This window comes from Maniola jurtina, chromosome Z (genome assembly GCF_905333055.1).
Source record: "Maniola jurtina chromosome Z, ilManJurt1.1, whole genome shotgun sequence".
Classification (NCBI taxonomy): domain Eukaryota; kingdom Metazoa; phylum Arthropoda; class Insecta; order Lepidoptera; family Nymphalidae; genus Maniola; species Maniola jurtina.
The window spans coordinates 9,113,557-9,138,544 of NC_060058.1; the positions used below are offsets into that span (position 1 = coordinate 9,113,557).

The window sequence follows — 24,988 nt, forward strand, 5'->3', positions numbered from 1 at the left end:
ACATCGCCCGCGTGGATTTAGGTTTTTGAAATCTCGTGGGAACTTTTTGATTTTCCGGGATAAAAATTAGCCCATGTGCTAATCCAGGATATTATCTATCTCCATTCCAAATTTCAGATAAATCCGTCTAGTAGTTTTGCGTGAAGGAGTAACAAACATACACACACACATACACACAAGCTTTGGCCTTTATAATATTATACTGTGATGACAGTATATTGCTGGAGGGCACAATAGGTATACAAACATACTTCCTATGGGAATGGTTGTAAGAAATCCATTTCGTGATGTGTTACTTTTAGTATTACTAACAATTCTCAGTCACCCGAAGCGTTCGCGTGCCCGAAGCAATCCGAAGTTCATCATACTCGGCACATTTCAATGAACCGCATATCTTGGTTAAAATAAGTGATTCAGCCACTCCGGCTGCACCAATGCACACTCGCTTAGTTTTATGTGGTTTTACTTCTCAGTATTGAACGAAATACGATGAGAACTATGTACCTACCTAATTATATCGTGTATTTAATCAAACTGTTTTCTTTTTAATTTTACTCAGTGAATAAAACATTTTTTTATTTGAAGAGTGTTTAATAAATGATAAAATATTTCAATTTATTTTATACCTATAAAAAATTCAAATAAATTTTAAAATAGAAAGGTTAGATCACTAAAAGAATAAACTCATAAATCTTTAGGTACATAATAATATTATAATAATATGCTTGTCTTGATCGCTCGCAGTCTAGATGCGGTCGCGCATCGTTAATTTGATTGAGTGGAAACTTTGTAGGTATACTTGCGTGAAGGTTTCTGACTTATTACCGGGCTGGGCTCACTTTCCTGTAATCGAAATAGGCAATTTTTTATCCCAGAAAATCAAACAGTTCCCATGGGATCTATAAAAATCTAAATCCACGCGGACGAAGTCGCGGGCATCCTCTAGTAAATTATAATTTGTTTAGAACCTTAAAGGTATATATTGCATACATTAAATTATATATTAGTGTCTTGTATCAAGAGAAAAGTACGATGATATTTAAAAAAAAGGCGGATAAGACGGGTGCCATTATCTAAATTAAAGCATTTAGTAAAGGAGGTTATCATATTTACTTTATTCAAAGCCATTTCTTGGGTGATAAAAATTATGCCGTCTGTTTAACACACATCGGTTCACTTCCGAAGAACGCGCACGCAGATGTAAAAAAGTAATGTTTTGAGCAAAAAATATTTATACTAAAAGCCTATTATAACATCACTACCCATCATTACCCATATAATAAATGCGAAAGTGTTTGTTGGTTTGCCCTTCAAATACGCCGCAAAAGAGCAACCGATTGACGTGATTTTAGGCATGGGTATAGTTGAGAACCTGGAGAGTGACACAGGCTACTTTTCAAACCAAAAAAACCAACATTTTCCATGGGATTTTGAAAATCTAAATCCATGCGGATGAAGTCGTTTGCATCAGCTGATATATATAAAGAATGGAATAGTAATACATAATGTTACATAAGCGTTTTTAATGTAAAGACTGCCAACCACAGGTCATACAGCACGATTTACGTTTTAAAATACCTACTAAATATTACATAAATTATCCACACAGTGATAACTTGATACTAAGCTCTATTCGTTTACGAATATCTTAGTTTTATCTTTTTACAGTTGTATTTCTTTGTCACCACCACCATGTTATATCTGTCATGACGTCATTAACATTATAACATGCGAAACGCTATGATGCTAATGAAACTTCAGCTATATGATTTTAGTCATCAAAATCGAATGAGTAGTTCGATGATACGTTGAAAGTCAATTATAAAAGTCCTCAGATACCTAAATTCCTCCTTAAATTGTTACAAAATATTATCATAATTAACATACCTACACAGCGTGCGATATTATACTGTTATTTTGAAGATACGTGCCATGTATCGTATTTTATAGATATAAATGATTTCTATACGCAGTCGGAGGGTGCGACACCCCAAGCAAAATGAAGCTGAAACATGAAGCCTGACTCCCATTTCATGTACTCCATAAATATTGAACCGGATAGGGGCGGCGTTTCATCTTACATAATGAGTACCTATTTTGAGAAATCAAGTGGTAGTTTTATTTTTACTGAATCTACATTCTCGCGAGTACCTACTTCTTTTAGAGACCCTCGAGTTGATGAAAGCTGAGGTCACACGAGCGATTGCAGTCTATTCTCCATTTATTTAGTCACCCGCCACATACCGTATTAAAGGGTAAAACGGAACCCTTATAGGAATTATATGTCACTGTTCACACATAGATGTAATCAGGGGGCACGGTAGTGCCCCCGCCAAGACGAGCCAAACGGCGGCCGGGGCGCTACGTACCTTTTTCTCGAAGTGTTTCGCCGTATTTTCGACTCGTCATAACTTCGGTCTGGATGACACTAGAAAGCTGAAATTTTCAGTATAAGGTGTCCTCAGCAAATTTACCAAATATACCAAGTATCAAATATCTAGCTTTTATGGTTACAGATATATTGATACCTAAAATAGGCCGTTTTCGTCCCTCACTGATGATCATCAAAACCTATACTCAAAACCTCTAAGGTACTTCCCGAAGTCCTAGAAAACTGAAATTTGGTGTGTAGACTAAAAATTGCATACAAACTACAGGAAAATTAAGAAATTGGAAATTCCCCCCCACTACGCCTCTTATGGGTAAAGCAAATCTGTAAATTCTGTCGCTAGAATGCTGATATTTTCAGGATAAGATGTCCGTGGCAGATATATTAAACGCATTGAGTATCAATTGTCTAGCTTTTATAGTTTCAGATTTATTGACAGTCAAAACTTCTAGTCTGTAATTCTAGGGTACTTCCCGAAGTCTTAGAAGCCTGAAATTTGGTATGTAGACTAGAAATTGCATACAAACTACAGGAAAATTAAGAAATTGGAAATTTCCCCCCTCTACGCCTCTTATGGGAAAAGCAAATCTGTAAATTCTGTCGCTAGAATGCTGATATTTTCAGGATAAGATGTCCTTGGCCGATTTATTAAACGCACTGAGTATCAATTGTCTAGCTTTTATAGTTTCAGATTTATTGACAGTCAAAACTTCTAGTCTGTAATTCTAAGGTACTTCCCAAAGTCCTAGAAGACTGAAATTTGGTATGTGGACTAGAAATTGCATACAAACTACAGAAAAATTAAGAAATTGGAAATTTCCTCCCTCTACGCCTCTGTACGGGGGAAGCAAATCTGTAAATTCTGTCGCTAGAATGCTGATATGTTCAGGATAAGATGTTCTTGGCATATTTATTAAATGCACTGAGTATCAATTGTCTCGCTTTTATAGTTTCAGATTTATCGACATTCAAAACCTCTAGTCAAAAATTCTAGGCTACTTTCTGAAGTCCTAGAAGACTGAAATTTGGCATTAAGTAGGAATTTCAAGAATTATGAACAACAGATAAATTAAGAAATTGGGTCCCCCTTCATCCTCTCGTATATGAGATGCATATCTGTAAAATCTGTTGCTCGAATACTAAAGTTTTCAGGATAAGATGTCCGTGGCAGATTTATCAAACGTACCAACTATCTGTGTTTCCTGAAGTCCTAAAAGACTGAAATTTGGTATATCTGCTTCAAAATTGAGTTGCAAGATTCCACCCGAACAAACATAGTTACATACGAGTACATTGCAAGTTTAATAAAAGCTTTAAAAAAAGAGGTAACGATAGAGAGTGGGCCATGAAAATGATGAACCTACAAGAAATAAATCAAAAAAAAAAATCTAAGGCACCTGTCAAAAAGAAATGAAATCCCACCAAAAACATTTCATGTAAAATGTTGCCAAGACTCACAAGTTCATAATGTTTTCACTGTTAAAAAGTTATGAGATCTCTAGTAGAGCCAAGCCCCTAGCTGAGCTTAGATTTGTGCTGGCCATGGGAGCTATCCCAAGTCCAAAGTATATAGCTTTTAAATGCTCTTGACTATATCACATTTATAACAATAAATAACAAATAACTCTACTTACAAGCTCTGATTCTACAAACCCTAAATCTTGGTTAAAAAAGTACGGCTTGGCCGTTTAATGTTCGTAAAACTATAAAATGACAACATATTTTAAGGCCATTAGGAATAGTTTGTTCGACAATTACTAGTTTGTATTGTACTTCGTGATGGTCGCAGAAGCTATTGTGGGCTTAAATATCATTTCAGATAAAAAATCCACGAACTGTAAACGGCCAAGGCGTACTTTTTTAACCAAGATGTAGGGTTTGTAGAATCAGAGCTTGTAAGTAGAGTTATTTGTTATTTATTGTTATAAATGTGATATAGTCAAGAGCATTTAAAAGCTATATACTTTGGACTTGGGATAGCTCCCATGGCCAGCACAAATCTAAGCTCAGCTAGGGGCTTGGCTCTACTAGAGATCTCATAACTTTTTAACAGTGAAAACATTATGAACTTGTGAGTCTTGGCAACATTTTACATGAAATGTTTTTGGTGGGATTTTATATTACATCTAAGTGTGAACAGTGACATTTAAAAGTAGGGTGAGCGATATTTATTTATTATATTATATTCCGTAGTTTGAAATCAACTTTATCGATTTTGTTAAAAAATAATGTTAGTTTGTGAAAATCCTTTTAGTAATATTTGTAAAACAAGATGTTTAAAAAAAGGCATTTGAATTTCCATATCAATGTCAGGTTTAATTAAAAATACTCGTCTGTGCACGGTTAGCGTTTCCACTCCATATTTAAATTATTATATACCTACTCACTCACTGCGTTGTCCAAATAAAGTAATTAATTTATTAACGCCTATAATTATGCACTTATAAAATAAATGTATACAAGTGTAAATTAAAAATTTATAACACCCCCGCCCCGACAAGTGAAAGTTACAGTAACTAGAAAAGAGCTGTTAACTTTCAAACGGCTGAACTGATTTTCTTAAAATTATACAGAAGAACACTCTCGATCAAGCCACCTTTCAAACAAAAACTAACCAAATTAAAATCGGTTCATTCGTTTAGGAGCTACGATGCCACAGACAGATACACAGATACACACGTCAAACTTATAACACACCTCTTTTTGGATCGGGGGTTATAAATACTTGTTCTTCGATGTAAATAAATAAAATCTACATAAATAAATTGAGCAATTAGGTAGGTACATAGAATTCTGCACGGCCAATTATTTCACGACACTTCATTGCTCATCGGTGGGATGTCCCGTATGAAATGGTTAGACCGGTCTCAGTTTTGGTCGGGCAAGTTTTTGCTAGACCGGCCATTTTCGCAGATCAGGCCGGTTTGCTCTCGGCCCTTTTTGCCTGTCATATCAATTATAGGGGAACTTGGACTTGCGTAACGCGCTGACAAGCCGACGTCGACGGAGTCCAACGCTTTCGTGTCCAGCCATTCCGGTATAATATGTCAACGTACCTATATTTAATACTTTATTGGGATTTATTGCTTTTCCTTCAGTCGTTAAATTACAGTCGACAGTTGAGGTGCTCAAAAAGAGGGAGACCTGCAAAGTTTTCCGAGAGCTTTGAAAATTGGTGATTTTAGAGATCTCGACAGGCTCTTTATAGCCAAATAGCTAAAGTGGCAATAGGCAGAGCACATAGTTTGAACAAGCTATAGACGTTGAAGTCCCAAGGTGGTAGCGCGGCGGCGAACTCGCTTCGGAAAACGCAGCGTTAGAAGACCCCCCACTAGGTGGATAGACGACATCAAACGAGTCGTAGGGAGTCACTGGAAACTGGATTCAGGTGGTAGAAGACTGTGACGTGTGGAAATACAAGAGAGTTTATACTATTGCGGTAAAGCTATTGTGCTTGTCAGAATTAACAAAAATAGTAGAAAATATTTAGGAGATGAAAAAGCTGAAAGTTTTTGAGCTGGTTCTTCGTTATCTGTATGGTAAAGTACATCTGCCAATAGGATAGCGGATTGAACTGCGGGGGACCGTTTAATAGGTAAATCTGATATTTAATAATATGTCTTTTGAGTTGTAATTAGGAAATTTCACATAGGTACTTATACCTCACAAAAATGTTTAATTATAATACAATTGACAGTGATTTAATGAAATCTTTCATACGCTCTTAGAACTGCTTGGATACGAATTTGCACCGAAATAGTGTAGTTTGTAAACAAAAGCATATAGTACACGCACTGAACTCGTGATGCGGAGGTGGTAACTGGGTGTGACGACTCCCACACCATACAGCTTCTAGTTTGAACATTATTTATGTTAGGTACCACATGTACTCATAAAATTGCGGTTGTTTGAATATTACTTTAGGGCCGGTGTTTATAGTTATAGGACGAAATGGACTGGAGCTGGGTCATTGAGATAACGACATATCGTTGAAATTGGTGTACGAAAAAAAACATGGGGGAAGAAGCGCGCTACACCTGGGCTCGCCCCCGCCCTTATGCCTTTTTCTAAAGTAGACTTGACTGTAATAATCAAACTTGCTGGAAAGTTATGATGCAGCCTAAGATAGAGCGAGCTCGCCTGGAAGAAGCCTATTTACTCTTGACTTGAAGTATACTTAAATAAAGCATAGTTTGAGATGTTATCGAAAAAGACGCTACACTGACTCCTACTTTAAACTTTTGTTCTACATGGCTTATGGTCGAAAGATGTACCGCCGTTGATGCCCCGTAGAAATTGATGGAAGTAAGTAGATATGGGTATGGCTAGTTACTAAACCTTTCGTTTTAGACTGATTCGTCTAAGAATCGTCATTAAAACTAGGTGAGATCGCATTTATGAGCTAAATACAAAATTGCTACTGTAATATGAATAGTGATTGTAAGTACTTTGGAGTAATATAGCCTGTAATAAACACAGAATTTTCAGGGTAGCAAATGGTAGAAAGTCGTAGTGATGCCAAGATGAGACGGTATAGGTACTTAGACACGTTTGTGCGCCTGCAAGTCCACGGTCCACGGTATTTGTAGCTTTCGCCTTTTACCTGTCTCTCTAGCTCTGACCTCAGACCACACTAATATTATAAAGGCGAAAGTTTGTATGTGTGTGTGTGTGTGTGTGTGTGTGTGCGTGTGTGTGTGTGTGTGTGTGTGTGTGTGTGTGTGTGTGTGTGTTTGTTACTCCATCACGCAAAAACTACTGAAAGGATTTGGCTGAAATTCGGAATAGAGATAGATAATATCCTGGATTAGCACACAGGCTACTTTTTATCCCGGAAAATCGAAGAGATCCCACAGGGTTTCGAAAAACCTAAATCCACGCAGGCGAAGTCGCGGGCATCGGCTAGTATGGGTATAAAAACGAGTTAAAACTACTATACCATTACCCTTTCAAGTTACTAAACCTTTCATTTTAGACTGATTCGTCTAAGAATCGTCATTAAAATTAGGTGAGATCGAAGTAACATAGTAAAAACAAAATTTCGACTGTAATATGAATAGTGATTGTAAGTACTTTGGAGTAATATAGTCTGTAATAAACACAGAATTTTCAGGGTAACAAATGGTAGAAAGTCGTAGTGATGCCAAGATGAGACGGTAGGTATAGGTACTTAGACACGTTTGTGCGTTTGTGCAAGTCCACGGTCCACGGTATTTGTAGCTTTCGCCTTTTACCTGTCTCTCTAGCTCTGACCTCGGATCAAATATATATCGGAAAAATTAAAGAACAGATCAGCCAACTTCAGTATGCCTCTATTCTTCCATAGTACGTTAATCGCATCGCTAACGGATAGCTTGCAACTTGGGGACAGGTATCTGTCTACTTTTCATACCGGAAAACAAAAGAATTCCCACGGGATTTTCAAAGGAAAATTGGTACAAAAATAGCTTGCATCATGGAGATGAACATAGGCTACGTTTCATACCAGAAAATCGAAGAGTTCCCTCAGGGTTTAAGAGAAACCTGGAAACCATACAGATGAAGTAGCAGGCATCATCTAGTAAGTATATTTGTATGTATCAAAAACACCGAGAACTTGGCTCAATATACAAACGATAAATTTAACTTTTTTACTCTTTTCTCGGAACGGAATTTTTAATCTACTCGGAAAATGTACAAAAATATTTCGAGAACAATTATTCGGCGGTGCACTGAACTTAACTCATACACATAATTATAATTACATTTTTCGTTCGACGTCAACAAGAACCAGTCAGCTCGGTTTAACTTTTCGAGCGGTGTGACCATAAATTACCCACTAACGGGCGGACAAAAAATACCGCTTCCTACTTCAATAACGGGAGCGAAGTAAATTATATGTCGTAATGAAGTTGTCCCATCTGCTGCATCGGGTCACATGGTATCACCTTTACCTTTTTTCTTTTGTTTTAGTAGTTCTACCAGTCGGTTCCCTCGATGCACCGCCATAAATTTTGTATGGCCACATCTAAGGGCACTGGTGATTTATTTCCCGCCAAAATGTGTGCCCGGTATGTTTTTTTAAATTTCTTTTCGGCACCGGACATTTCGAGTAGCGTCCGACGATTATACAGATATGGTGGTCGCGTTCCGTGGCCGACGGTAGTTGGTTTTAAAAAAGAAAACTTTTTATTTTTATTTTTACTCAAACAAAAAGCCGTTTGGATACTTTTAAGGTTTTCCTGTGTTCTTCGTTTCATTTTGATAAAAGATAACGCCATCACGAAAGTTGTGAACGGTGCTTGGTATCGGTAAAATACGATTTATTATATTATTTAAAAAGGGTGTGATTGCATTATTTTACGTACTTTTTATTTTTATATGTCACTTACAATATTAGTGAGGAAAACATTATTTAAAATATTAAATAAAGAAATCTTTGATCTTATCAAGATATCTAGGGATAAACTGTTATATTACTTATATTGTGAATAAATGCATACAAATATTCAGTCTGTCTGCCTTACATCCTTATATGGTCCATCCATTGAACCAAATTTTGACGTTTGGTAAAGAAATAGCTTGCACTCCCCAGACAGATATAGGCTACTTTTTATCCCGGGAAATAAAAGATTTCCATATAATTAATAAATTAACAATTTCACAATGTTTTAGCTTAGGCATCTATAACTACGATACGATTTACTTATAGGAAATTATTATAACCTTGTGATTAAAAGAATATTTAACCAAAATACATAAATAATGTGATCTAAATAAACTCAGTACTAGCTGATGCCCACGACTTCGTTCCCGTGGATATACATTTAAAAAATCCCGTGGGAACTCGTAGATTTTCCGGAACAAAAAGTAACTAAGTATGTGATAATCCATGGTATAATCTATTTCCATTCTAAATTTCAGCCAAATCCGTCCAGTAGTTTTTGCATGAAAGAGTAACAAACATCCGTACATACATATACAAATTTTCGCGTTTATAACACATATTAATAGGATTAAAGCTCGCTTACAAATACGGTGGGTAATGTAGCGTAATTATTTTTGAGACTAATTAATTGACGAACATACAAATGATTTACACGCTACCTGAGTGTTTTGAAAATATTGACACCATAAAAAATACATAATTTTCTTTGGCTCATGGTCTCACTACGCGTCAGCCAACTAATGTGATATCCATGTTAGTCCGTTTTGTAACCGCCGCTATCTCTCACAAGACATCTGTATCAGTGGCACACCGACTCAATAGCTTTATATTAAAGCCTTATTTATTACTCAAACCTCTCTCGATGTAGAATATCGACACTTTGTTTGTGGAATAAGGATTTTGTGTTTTAGGGTTCCGTACCTCAAAAGGAAAAACGGAACCCTTATAGGATCACTTTGTTGTCTGTCTGTCTGTCTGTCTGACTGTCTGTCTGTCCGTCTGTCCGTCCGTCCGTCGTGCCTATCAAAAAAACCTATAAGATACTTCCCGTTGACCTAGAATCATGAAATTTGACAGGCAGAGTCTTATAGCACAAGTAAACGAATAAATCTGAAAACCGTGAATTTGTGGTTACATCACAGAAAATAAAAATGTGTTTTAATTTTCAAAGTAAGATACCAAGTGGGGTATCATATGAAGAATGAACAGATTTTTATTTATTTTTAAGTTTTTTGATTTATCGTGCAAAATGTCGAAAAATACCCGAGTACGGAATCCTCGGTGCTCGAGTCTGACTCGCACTTGGACGGTTTTTTTACAAACAACTTAAAAGAGCCTATCGATTAACTTAGGTTCTTGGAGAAAGACGTGAGAATTATTTTTCACTTAATATGTGTAAACAATAAAGAGAAAATAAAGCATTCTTTTTTGATTATATAACGTAAATAAGTACTAACATTTTTGTCTAACAACCCTGACTAGTGCAATCCATTTCGCCAACATTAACCGTAACTGGTCTTTGGAAAGGATTTTTTAAAATCCATCCGTAAAGGTCGATTCACATTGGCATCGTTTTCGCTGACAATACAATATCACTTGGTACTAGCTAGGTAAACCATTACTTCCTTATTTCTAATGTTTACTGGTCTCAATCTGAGCTGCCAGACTAATCTTGTACAGAGAATATAGGTATCAACTAGGTATTTTATATAAGTATCTACCTAATTCAATGTTATAATCAAAAATTCACATTATGTACCTACTCGATTTAGTATAAATACATATTTATTAGAGTTTCAATGGTCGGTAACTATAGAGGTTAGTTTAAAAAACCAGGGTTAGCGATCGGAAGGATCTGGGATCTCTCTGCATTACTATCATTCATTCATTATTAGCCTAAGAAAATCACTAAGTAAGTGATTAATCGAAAGGGGTCATGGCACTCAGGAATGAGGAAAACGATGCAGAGAGAGTGATAATAATGATTTAACAGGGCTCTCTCCGTCACTCGTTTCATACAATCGTAGTTCCAATTTCATTTGAATATTAAGCAACCAACGTCCATGAAATTTTGCAGACATATTCCAAAAACTAATATCTGTGTCTGTGGTGTTTTAGATTTTTCTAAAAATATGTAGTTTTAAAATTACAGGGGCTCAAAGATTTGTATGAAAATTTTAAAGACCGCGTAACTTTGAAACCGAATATTTTAACAGAAATCTGGAAAACCACAGACATAGATATTAGTTTCTAGAATATGTCTGCAAAATTTCATGGACTTTGGTTGCTTAGTACCTATTCAAATGAAATTGGAACTACGATTGTATGAAATGGTATGAAACGAGTGACGGAGAGAGCCCTCTTAAGACCCCGTAGAAAAATTGAAGGAGGTGTTTGATGAAAGCTTAGTGGCAATTTCAATTACAATAATATAAAATACGATACTAAAAAAAGATCTCAGTTACCTACTCTCAAATTGCGCCTAAAGGTTTATTTAAATAAACAAGTGTAAATTAAAAATTTATAACACCCCCGACAAGTGAAGGTTACATTAACTAGAAAAGAGCTGATAACTTTCAAACGGCTGAACCGATTTTCGTGGATTATAGCTAAAAACACTCGATCAAGCCCCTTTCAAACAAAAAAAAAAACTAAATTAAAATCGCATTACGAATTTCAGCCAAATCCGTCCAGTAGTTTTTGCGTGAAGGAGTAACAAACACACACACACACACACACACACACACACACACACGCACACACACACACACTCACACTCACACACTCACACTCACACTCACACTCACACACACACTCACACTCACACACACACACACACACACACACACACACACACACACACACACACACACACACACACACAAACTTTCGCCTTTATAATATTAGTGTGATGATATTACTGAGTGTGTTCAGGAGCTTTTCGATCTTTTCCTCTCTTCACATTTTTATCAGTACCGCAAGACGCCGGGCAACTTTCTACCCTTATGTGGTCGACGTTCCATCTACACGCGCCATACGTTTTGTGTCATCATTCCTCTAGCGAATGCATCATGGTTAAGGTTTAGAATACCCTTCCACAATCTGTGTATCTTACCAATTACAATGCGCGTGTTTTTAAAAATGAATAGGCATCTTCTAGGCAAAGCGTCCTTGCTTCAACCAGGAAAGTGATGATGTAGCCTAAGCTGGGGCGTTGGGACTCCGTCAAATAAGGACATTTCTATTATTTTTCGGGCCGCATTTGAAGCACTTATCTTGTAGATACTCAAATCACCTCTTTGTATTCACTTATGTAATTTAGTTATGGGAAGTTAAGGTTATTATTTTTATCATTAATCTTTTGTCAGTAATAAATTGAAACTTTAGAAATCTCTTGACTCCCGAAGCTACTTTGGTTCAGCAGCTTGATGATATACCTATCCTAGAACTTTTATCAAACAACTTCTCTCAATTTTTTACAGGTTCTCAGCCTATTCTTACTAACTATAGACCGAGGCTGATTATCTAGGTAAGTTAGCCCACAAGATAATGTAAAAGTTTCAGTGCTTATGTATTGCATTTCATATGGTAAAATTTGGTTTTTTAAAAAGAGCTATTGCTGAGTTTCTTGCCTCCATTCTTTGTAGAATATACATTCCGGTGGTAGAGTCATGACATATCATAAGTGGTATAGCAGTTCGATTACGGTAGAATGACAGCTACAACATCACATCTGATTGCATTGGTTGACGCTTGCTCACTATTGGCTACAATGCATTGCTGCAATAACAATGGCATTTTATCCAATGCTACGAGCTACTGGCCTAAATGAAATAAATAAATTTAAATTCATAAGTAGGCAAGGTATAGGAGAGTACCTAATGAAACCCAAACCGGCCATATTAATTTAAAAATGTAAATAATAATAAGTTATAATAATAAACAAATGCATGTCTTAAACAAATTCAAAGGCACACATTCATCACCGCCCTTCGGTATAACAAGGTGCCTGATAAAATGAAAGATATTCCATCAATTATATTTTTAAGTACAACTATAATATTAATATTTTATGGAAATGAATAAAAATATACATTATACCAGGTTTGCTCATTAACTGCATTGATAAAAGTTTTGTTTAAACAAGAGGGTGCCGTGAAATAGTGATGTGAATTTTTCCATCGACTATAAGTTCGACATTATTAAGTTGTGAAAACGAATATTTTCAGCCATATTTTTATTAACTATAAGGTTTTATTTATGTTGTTGCATAAAAATGCAATAGACGTAGGAATATCAATTATCAGGTAAGCAGGTACACATTTCTTGTACACACGACATAATATATTTAACCAATAGTTAGGTACCACCGCGTTTACACCAAGTTGTAAAAACCAAAAACACAACTATTTTACACAAAATTTGGAAAACATGTGCCTACTGGTGTATTTTTTGGCTCTATTATGTATTTGCAAAAGAGAGACAAAATATAAGTACAATATTACCTAATACAAGTTTGACGTTTAGCATGTTTTTGACAAGTATTTTCAAAAACTATGGCAATTTGTTTCTTAGTGTAAACTAAGACGCGGTCGTTCATGTATGTATGTATGATATTATATAGAAATGGAAAGATTTTTATTCAAATAAACTTACATGTGCTTTTGAATCTTCAAAAGAATCTAGTTACCACTGGTTTAGAATGCTCTTCCTTACCGAGAAGAACGAACAAGTCATTCTGCTTGTATATTTCTTGTAACAATTTGCCAAGTTACCGACACTTAATTAATATTACACTTTACTAATGATTATATCAGATAAACATATTTAGAGTAGGTAACTATGATGCTAATTCTTAAATAATACGTAACCTACTGAATATAAAGTCACATCACTACTAGTGAACGAAGTCAGTATCGTTATTTTGATGTCTGTTTTGATATCTATCTCTGTAGTATAAGTGTTCAGTTTTTAGTAGTAATAACAGTTAAAATATGACCGGCGCTCCGATGGTTCGCGCCAGCCGTGCGTATGAGTTAGGAGCACCGGTAGCGCCCCCTGCCGGCACGCTATGCGATACAACACTAACGCCGACTAAATTAATATCGTTTGTACTCCTACACACTCCACGGTATGCTGACAACTTTGAAAATATTCTAATGGAATTTCGGGACTTACAATTTTTTTAAATATCGCCTTTAGACTCTAACAGCCATTCAACGTTTCCGTTTTTGCAGCATCATTGTTACCGGTAAAAACTACGGCGTAAAAAATTTAGTGGCCACCGGACGAGGCATATCGCGTAGGAAATCTCGATTTTTTGCTGACCTTAGAACATGAATGGTGTGTACGATTTATGAGATCACAACCATCTTTTTATAACTCGCCCATTTTTTTTTTGTCTCTCGCGTTATCTTCGTGCATTCTGTGTCTCAATCTATAATGTCTCCTTTTGGAGTGTGTGACGTTTCTCTGGCGTCTTATCGATAAAATGATCTGAACAATGCGATTATATAGCTAACCATGCAGCGATAGTTAACTTTAAAATTTTAACCCTATTTCGTTTTAAAAGCATCTCGATCGGGTGCCGGCTAGGTATGGCAAGCGAAACATGGAAATTCTCTTGTATGCAAATCCTTCCTTGTTTGCCAAGCGACCGTATCAACTCGCCGGTGCACGAGCGCTTAAGGCACTTTTGCCGCCACCAATTCAAGGAGACCTCTCTACGTTCCCGATTCCATAACTGAACCGCTTCGCAAAGAACCATTTTCACAGTCACGAAGGTTTCTTAATTGTTTTGCTGCTAGCTTTATCGCCGACGACGGTGGGTGCGTAAATCATGTCAAGTAAATACAAACGTTCCGTCAACGCTGCACATCTCGGCTGCGATCGGTGTGGGACCAGCTTTATTATGCTAGGTATTGTCTTGAGAATAGAAATTTGAATTTTTGCATCCATGACGATTTATTTTTCGGACGGGATTCCGGACGAAGAATTAAAGTATATTTTACTTTATCTTACAGTGACGGCTTGTATTATTCTTAGAACTAAAAAATCAATTCTAAATAAATAATTTTTTATTTCATGTAAGACAACTAGTGTCCCTTATGCTTCGTTTGTGGCTCTACCATCGGTTCGGAATGAAAATTCTACTGAGTAGAGCTGGAAAAAACTCAGCAGTGCTCTTATAAAATTAAAAAAATACAATATTATGAATGTAGGTACCTACCTTACCCTTACGTGTGTCTTGGAAAAATGAGATAGAAGTGCGTGCCAGGGATTGAACCCTGCGAATAGGAGGCCGACATCTTAATCACTAGGCTATTGCGGCTCTCAAAGACACCGTGTCAGCAATTACTAAGCCAGTTCAGTAACGTGGATGAGTCATCTCAAATACACATATAGTTTAAGGATGAAATGTATGCGAGAGCTTTTATAAAACATTAGTGTTGTCCGCGGTCCGAAAGCGCCCTATTGTTCTTGTGCATTTAAATACAGAAAAGGTAAACAATCCGGCTTGCGAAGGGAACGCACGGTGCGCTCGAAAGCGTTTCGTTTTACGCAAATCGCACGCAGTCGCAATTAATTCTCTGGCAAAATCCAACGGGTTCCCGGGTAATTACCTACGGAGCTAATTGTTCACATTCAGATCTCGGAACGTGTAAATGTGTCGCGAGTCCTTCAATTGCATAATTTTTACTTTACGTAGGTATAGTTCTTTCTTGTCAGTGAAACACGCGAACGTTTTAGCAGTTCTTTTTAACCCCCGACCCAAAATGACGGGTGTTATAAGTTTGACGTGTGTATCTCTGTATCTGTCTGTGGCATCGTAGCTCCTAAACTAATGAACCGATTTTAATTTAGTTTTTTGTTTGAAAGGTGGCTTGATCGAGTGTTTTTAGCTATAATCCAAGAAAATTGGTTTAGCCGTTTGAAAGTTAACAGCTCTTTTATAGTTACTGTAAGTTCACTGGTCGGGGGTGTTATAAATTTTTAATTTACACTTGTTATACATTGTTGTAAACAATAATTTGACTAATCAACAATCACAATCAACAAACTTTTCTCCCTTAATTTATTCATTCATTCGTTCCGCATGTTAAACGCTACCATTATAGGTACATGATACATATACATCATGATGCGAGACGCCATAAAAAATCGCGGATTATGACAAATAAAGATAGGTGACAAGAAAAAATACATTCCGAGTATGGTATTTAATGAAAGGTCTCACTGACTGATACTGAAAGGCTGAATATATTATAATTAATACAAGTGTAAATTAAAAATTTATAACACCCCCGACGATCCAAAGTATCTGAGTTTTCCAAAACATCATTTTCAAATAAATAATTATGTATTTAGGCAACGTACATCTTGACAGCTTGACATTTGTCTATTGACATAATATTATGAACCTAACGGTTATCTAACCTTCTTTTCTACAAGAAAACTAGAAAAGAGCTGATAACTCTTAAACAGCTGAACCAATTTTTTTAGATTATAGCTAAGAACACTCTCGATCAAGTAACCTTTCAAACAAAAAAAACTAAATTAAAATCGGTTCATTCGTTTAGGCGCTACGATGCCACAGACAGATACACAGATACACAGATACACAGATACACAGACACACAGATACACAGACACACAGATACACACGTCAAACTTATAACACCCCTCTTTTTGGGTCGGGGGTTAATAAATGAAAAAAATTGGCAGTCAGCGGGGACTGCCGACAGCGGTTTTTGTTTTTAGAATTTCAAATTGATTGTAATATGACACCATCAACTTAAACTTAGTAGTTTTACATATGTTGGTACTCCGGGCACACATTAGCATGTCGGTGACGTGACCTTGAAGTTATAATCCATCCCAAAATCGTCCAACGTGCCTTAGTAAGTTTTCACATTCTCTCTATCAATAATATGGCATCGTTTGTCCGTACTGCTGCTCTGCTTGCGTTAGTGTCCTATCTTATGTTTTTATGGATGAGTTTTAATTTCTAATGTCAATCGAAATCAATCTTAATTGGACGGAAAATGGTCTGGACAAGGTTTCTCCTGTCATTTCCTTGTCCAGGTTAGCACTGGACACGTAGGTAGGCATGTTATGGTTTCGGAATATTTATTGGCAGCAGTTTTTATTGGTCGTTAAATCGGCACTGCCCCAGCGTTCCATTCCCGTCACGGATACGTCACGTTGATGCTGAGAAATAGCGGAAAACAAAGAGCAGTGTGCGTTAGACCGTAATACTACTTGACTAAGTACACATTTAACAATGATCAAAGTCAATTTTTAAGATTTTGTACCCGAAGTGCCCGTCTGTTTGTCTGTATGTCTGGCAGTGGGCTGTAATTCATGGACCTTAAGAGATAGAGAGTCGAAATTTGAATGCTAACCTATCGAACTCGATGTAATATTGCAGACACGTGTTAGAAACTAATTCTATGTTTATGGTTTGCCAGTTTTCCGTAAAATAACTACATAGTTTTAAAATTACACGGGATTAAAGATTTGTATGTTTGACACCGTGTAACTTTGAAACTGAATATTTTAACGGAAAATAACGGAACTCTGGAAAACCACTTACATAGAATATACATTAGTTCGTATGTATCTTCAAAACATTGAGTTTTATTGGCTAGTATTCAAATGAGAGCCAAACTACGTTTAATTGGAGCGCGCTACGAATAAACCCCTCTTAACAATAATATTATAACAAACTAATATGGGTACGAATCTACCATAGTAATATGTACAATGTACATAGTTATTATTAATAGTACCCATTTTATAACAAACTAATATGGGTACTATTAGTAATTAATATATACATATAAAGTGGGCTCTACACTCGAGGCGCGAACCGCCGCGAAAGCCCGCGACAACTGCGAATCACGAGTGTAGATTGTTGTTGATGTTGTTTACGCCTTCGCGTTCGCGCTTCGCGCCTTTCCCCGATCAGTGTCGGTTTTTGGTCCGCGACAAAGGGTTTGCGGCGCGCGAACGTGAACGCATCGTCAACGTCGAACAAGACTGTGAAGATTTGCGAGTGTGGAGGGGCACAGTTCACGTGTGGATCGCGGCATACATTCACGGCGTGAAATAACGGCGCGACTTCACGTGCGAGTGTAGAGCCAGCTTTACTATGGTAGAGTCTTAACCTGAAATATTTTGATTTTTATTGCAATATAAACAAAATTAAGAAAATAAATTTACTGATAAATAGATTTTTTTAATAATTGATATTTTGCGACCAATGAAATTATACAACATTGCCCATTTAAATAAAATTGTTGGCGAATTGGCATTGCGAAATGGATCATTTTTAGTAATTCGTTACATGAAAATTAATAACAATTTGCATGTCCTGAGTGCGTTGTAATTTTATAGGCCGTGTCCTCATCAATAAAAATTTGCGTTGTCTGTTGACTTCAACAAGGACAAAAATGAGAATCCCGCCGAATAATTTTCGTCGAACTCTAACAAAGCTAATTTTATAATAGTGTGGACGCGAGTAAACGAATATAAATATTACTGTAATAATTTTATCTCTAGGAAATCTTTGATTAACAAGATTTTTCTGCACAAAAGTTTAACGTGTGGGAAAAAAAATTTTATTCACTATTTTTTATCGATGTGGACACGGCCTCAAAAATTACAACGCACTAAGGACATGTAAATTAAAATAAAACTTTTGTATTCCTAGACATTGAATTGAAGTTTTTTAGAACATATAGGTTTTTCCTTTCGGAAAAGAGAAGTACTTGTAAATCATGACCCGGTCACAAACACGCTACCTGACCCAGAGTCACGCGATGAGCGTTAAGTAAAATCAATGCGTTGTATTTTTTATGACCATCTTAAATAGAGCTTACATAAAAAAATATTGTGCTATGAGTCGTATTCATCAAAAATTATTGCGTCGAAGCACAAATTCGTCAAAAAATATCAACTAAGACGAAATTTTGTTCTACGATACAATAATATTAGCTGAAAACAACGGAAAACGCATATTTTAAATCGTGCGGACGCGTATTTAGAGTGAATCACATATAGGCTACAAACAACATACTCGGCTACGTGTTGTGTAAATGACGGGGTATAAAAGTGTCCGGTTCATGATTTTGTCCCCTGAAAAATGAGAAAAGTACTACCCGCTTCAATCACAACTAACCCTTGTGTGATGTTTAGCATTTAGCAGCGTGCCTTATCTCTACCAGATCTAAATGCTGAATACCTGGAGATGGGGTTCCGCGGTGGTGGCGCATTGGGGAGCACCTCACGCACGAAGCGCATGAGAACCAGCTTCAAGCATCACCAACTTCGCACCATGAAGTCCTATTTCGCGATCAACCACAACCCAGACGCTAAGGATCTGAAACAGTTAAGCCAGAAGACAGGCCTCCCGAAAAGAGTTTTACAGGTAAAACATTTTTTTTTTTTTTTCTGCTCACAAAGGGCGTAAGTACTGTTCCTATATATATTATTTACTTTATACACGATGGTCCTTATTACTAAAAGTTACTCACTGCTTACATTATATTATAGTTTATATCTATAATCAAATAAATAATTACAAACGTTATGTTAGCAGCGATGTTGCTTTAACTACATCATTTTTAACATAATGTTTGTAAGTATGTATAGTTTTTTTATTACTATGGGCCAGTCTGTATAGGTATAGTATACTTTGATGCCATGTACAAATATTTCAAATGGATACCGATAAAAAATCCTTATTTTGATTGTAAAAAATTGCAGTTTTAAAAACTATAATAGGGATCAGTACTTGAATATAAAATAAATAAATAAATGAAAACTTATAAAAGTGTTTAGTCTTAAGACGAGTAGGCCTGTGTTATTGTGGTAATAAATACTAATTGGTGGCGAATTTTTTTTGTGTGATTGTTGCTTCGCGTGTATGATCGACTCTGCTCTGCGAATTTAAACTGCTCATGGATCATTAATTTTCTTGAATACAATTTATTTCAGCAACAGGTAATTAAGCAGCCCCATAGTTGAATTAGGCTGGTATAAAAATATTGTTTTAGTGTGTTGAATGGAAGGGTATGAAAATTAGATCTAAATGAAAAAAAAAAAACAAGAAAAAAATTCACACAAAATTCGCGTTGTGGGATTTATGGATACTTAAACACATAGGTATGTATAATAATATATGTATAGTAAATTGTATCTTTACAGACAATTTGACCCAGCCAAAGATACCTACATACAGTCAAATATACATGCAAACAATTTGAAAGTAAACTGTTTTAGTTACCGCATCTGCCCGTCTACTACTGTTACCGACCACACGTACTAATAAGTTAAGCATACTTCGGCGTATCTTTACAGTTTAGACCTTTATATTGTTTCTAATTTGTTTGTTATTCGGCCCTTTAATGTGGATCTTGCACGGCCTCTTCAAAGAGTTCTCCTTTGTTTTCGTAATTACAACGTTTTTCAATACGTGAGCCTTTCGTAAGACCTGTATTGGTCCGTTGTTTTGATGTTTGTTGAATTAAGCAAACCTGTTACATTTTGTACATAGTGTTCCAAAGATTGATTTTGCATTTACTTTTGTATAAGTAGGTTTTCGAACACCATATTATGCATTCAACTTTTGCTTTAAAAATGGTATTGCCAAGATATACACGATCTGACTTCGCCACTTTTGTAACGGCCTCATACAAATCTCCTCTGTGTCGTAGGTATAGGAATAGATGCAGGCATATATATGCCGTAACATCTTGGAAGTTGTGGCGAGGCATATAAACGGTAGGCATCGTACCCTTACCATTTATCGACATGCCGAGCTGAGCCGACTTGGCCCGAAACGTAGATAGCGCGCGCCGCATAAATTTTCCCTCAACCAATTATAAGAACGCAAAGAGAATCTCTCTCCCTCCGACCTCCGAATATTGATCGAGATTTTTTTCTCACAAAAAGCGAACGGCTTGCATTCGCCATTTTGCCGAGATAAGGGCTTTTTCGTTTTGCGTACACCGAGTTTTGGCTGAACGCTCCCGTGGAGAAATGTCGGGGGCTGTTTTTTCTTTTTGAAGATAGCATCAGATGGAGTCGAGATATTTATTCGTAAAAGATTGGAACGTTCTAAAAGCATAGTTGACTTACAAGTTTTTATAAGTTTAAGAACTCGAAAGGAGCGAAGTAAGGGGCGCACGGCAATTATTACTGCTGTGTAAACTTGAATTTAGTTGAATTCTACTCATTTGCAGCTTCAAGGACCCGAATGCATTTTTGCGCCTATACCTTTTACGTTCATGATATTGCGTAAGTGTGAAATACTCATAACGTTAGTTTCTCACTCTACAGAATTTTAAGAGACTTTGATGAAGTGTCTACTTAAGTTTATTAAGCCTTGTACTGTAATAAAGATACAGGCACTGTTAGAAAGCCTTTAATTAGTACGTAGTTTCAATACGAGATAGTTTTAGTATAAGACTTTTATGTAGATTCTTAATGGCGCTACAATCAAACTGTAGAAAATGAGAGTCTTTATGTTAGATAAGTATTTGTGAAAATTACACAAAACAACATTTAGCTTTTAGTTTGTGCTGAAGTGATTTCTCTTCTAATTCTTCTAAACGAAATATGAGCGATACAAATTAGACGGTTCATTTTAGGTAGACGATTTTTGTAAGTACTCGTAGCAGTCATACATCATAACTTGCCACCCAAAGTAACTTTATTTTAACCGTCTGATGTGCAAGTGCCCCAGGAGGTAAGAAAACAATTCGGCAATTGTAAAATATGTTTGGTAAATAACATTTATATTAGAGAGAATTAATCTTATTCAGTGGGGTATTTTTTATACAAATGTCAGACAATTTATTTTCATTGAGAAATAATCTGTCGTAGGAAGGGATGAGTTCGCATCGTCTAATTACTTCGAGGACTTTCTTCGACTGTAATATAATAGGGCTACCTACAAGTACTTCTAAACAATCTTCTGAAATTGAACAAATACCTACTGCTTATCTACTATGTTTCCACGTAGATACCTATTTTTCATTCAGAAATAATTTGCTGTGGGAGGAGTTAAATTCGTAACACCTAATTAGGGATTGCGAATATTTCGAGTTTCGACTTTGCTAAACAGGGTTGTTACTACTAAAATCCCCAAAATTGGAGCGTATTTCAAAATTCTAGAAACAGATTTTTTTTTGTTTAAATAAACTTTTTCAAATATGTACTTCTAAATTACCACTGGTTCGGAATACCTTTCCTATCGAGAAGAGCCAGCAAGATACTCGGTTGTATAGTATATAATAAGTTATATTAAAAATAAATTGTTTGCTATTTAGATCAAGTTATATCATTTTCCTTCTAGAGGGAAAAACTAAAATAATCGTGACTTCGTTGACTTTGACACTTAGAAAGGTTGACAGTGGATGATCCTGTGAGAAAAGCTTACCTGAGTCACCTCATACAAAAACACCCTGTTGGATCCCATAAGAACCGTTAGATGAAAGAAGCGTGGAAAACTTGCAAGCGCTCAAAAGTCCAATTGGCGGGAAATTTAAAAGTCTAACAAGAGAGTCTAATTCGTTTTTAAGATTTGTGATGCGCCAAGAAACAAATACCTAAAGAAAACAATTTTATAATAATCCAGATAGCTACGAGACTAAAAAAAAAGAATTCTAATTGCAAATCTACAAAACGGCGTTTGCCTTTGTCGGTGTGTGTCTGTCTAGTTTTGAACCCCTTGTCATGAATAGGTGCAAACTGCAGTCTAGCACCTCAAGAGGCAGGACCTGTTGTATGACAGATGTGTAAAGGTACGTTATAGTTAAAGTTAACCTTTGACCATCAATAAAACGCAAAGCAGATTGCATAAGTTAGTATTCACACATCAATGATTAGTCAGAATTGATCAGTGATCAATGATTAGTGAAAAGGTAAAATTTCTGACTCGTGCAACTCACTTTGCTTTCTATTAGTGGTCAAAATTTAAGTGGAAGTGGCATAGTATTATTTTTTATTGAATATTTAAAAAGAGCAGTCGCCGGTTCTTTTCGGTAGGAAGAGCATTCCGCAATTGTACCAGATAAGTTTTTGACGTTCTGAAAGTATTAATAAAGGTTTATTGAAGTTCTTTCTTCGAATTGAGTGATTTTAATATGAATACAAAGTTTTTATCCATACTAAAAACCTAAAAATATCAAGGTCGCGACCCCGAAATGTAATATTAATAACGCTCAGTGTCCGATAGATGTAAAAACTAAACTAATGTTTTAGTTGAAAATTTATTATATTGTAATATTTGAACATCACGATGAATAGAAAATCCAAAAAATAAATATAAATATAATATTTTTTTGTTTTAAAATTTTCGCTTCTGTCCCAAGTTCACAAGTCAGGCATAAAGGCAAAACATGCCATGAGTATTATAGATGTGTTGTATTATATTTGCAATTATAATTACCACTCGCTATAAATTTGGAATCTAGTAAAGATTGCAGTTTAATTAGAAGTAGCCCTGTACAGAAGAGCGCGTCAGGCGTCGCCGGAGCCCCGCGACCGAGGCGCGAAGCTGCGCGGGCGCATTTAGAACAAACCGCGCCATAATTCTCTCCGTGCGTCCGCAATTGCGTGATTTGTCACTCGCTTCGTTTGTATTTTTTTCCCCAACTGAAAAATGACTCAGATTGAAGTCGAGCTGCATAATTAGTTGATTGAAAAAGTGTCTTTCCTTGTACTTTGGTGTCATGCGATGGATCCCTAATGTGTGTGGTGTACGCTACTGGGTTTAATTAATTGTACTTAACTGCTTACGCCCCTAAGAAGCGGTGATAGTGTTGTGGTTAAGGCTTCGGCTGGCTTTTGGGGGAGCCCCGAAGACTTGAATTCTATTTCCTAATAATAATAATCGAACCTTTATCTAGAGTTGTGTACTTTTAAGCAACTAAATATCTTTAGTTTTAGAATAGTTTTGTTTGTTTATTAATTGAGTCTGTTTTAATTATAACAATAATATAAATTAAAAATGTAACTTGAAAAAACCTAGCTGGTTAATTAGATATTGTTGTAGTCGCTGGATAAATAGAAATGCATATTATGCATTTATGATTGATTTGATGAGCATTTTCCGTAAATAAGTAGTTCTTGACAGAATCTTCCGCAATATTTGCCTGTTAAAAGTTTCTACTCATACAAATTGAATTTGTGAACACTAAACATCTAGATGGCATGTGTAATGGGTCCTTAAGTAAATTTAATGCGGTATATTTGTGTTACGGATTGAAGGTCTATTTTTAAACCGTTTTCATGCTCTAAATTTGTACACTATAAAGATGCCTCTTAACGGCACACAAATAATCCAAGGAGTTCAGAAGGCGTCTCAACCCCTGCAATTAGAAGCGGATGGTCACACCTCGACATTTGGCCAGATATAATTTTACTTTCTAAGTACGTTCAGTGACAATAATAATTGAAAGTATTTACTGAAAACTGAACTTTAGGTTGAAAAGTTTAGGATATAATTCTGGATGTGGATACACTCTGAGATCACAATCAAACGCTCTAGTAATTAGTATGAACGCATCGTCTTGAGACGGTCGGTTGGGCAGATAATTTCCGCCGCGATTTCAAAAGGCATCCATTTGTCATTTGGTCGCACGTTCTCCCGCCTAGCGGACGTGCCGCGTCTGCCTCCTAATTTATTCAAATATTATTTATATAAGGAAAACGGACTATTAATCACATCTCTTCAGTTTTTATTTACACATACTCGTAAGTGGAATGTTCGGGCGCTTTGATCGTTGTTCTGTCTACTTAGACTGGAGCTTTGTGTGTTTTAAGGTTTATTGATACCTTTTTTTCCTTCTGAGGGATGCTGTTCAATTATTTTGCTAACAACATTTTTTATAGTGTCTGACAATTAAACTATTTGATATCGGTAGGCATTGTTTTATTTTAATTAGGATTAGTTAGTTAAAGATATGAAAGGTTTATTAAAAATAAATACTTATGGCGTTATATAATATTATTATGTTACAAGTACCGAAGAACGCATAAAAACTTGTAAGCAATAATAAATAGGTATAAAAGCAGTTTCTTCATAACAACACAGTTTATTAATACCTACAGACACGCATAGCGATGAAGAGCACTCTGTCAATGTCATACGAAAGCTCGGC

General features: G+C 36.1%; 1 protein-coding gene across 1 annotated transcript in view; it reads left to right on the top strand.

Annotated features, from left to right (window-relative positions):
- Positions 1-24,988, top strand: part of LOC123880184 (protein apterous-like) — a 98,158-nt gene that overhangs the window by 53,639 nt on the left and 19,531 nt on the right. The window contains exon 5 of the mRNA XM_045928162.1: positions 19,046-19,248. Within this exon, the coding sequence (XP_045784118.1) occupies positions 19,046-19,248 (203 nt within the window). The remainder of the gene's footprint in view (positions 1-19,045; positions 19,249-24,988) is intronic.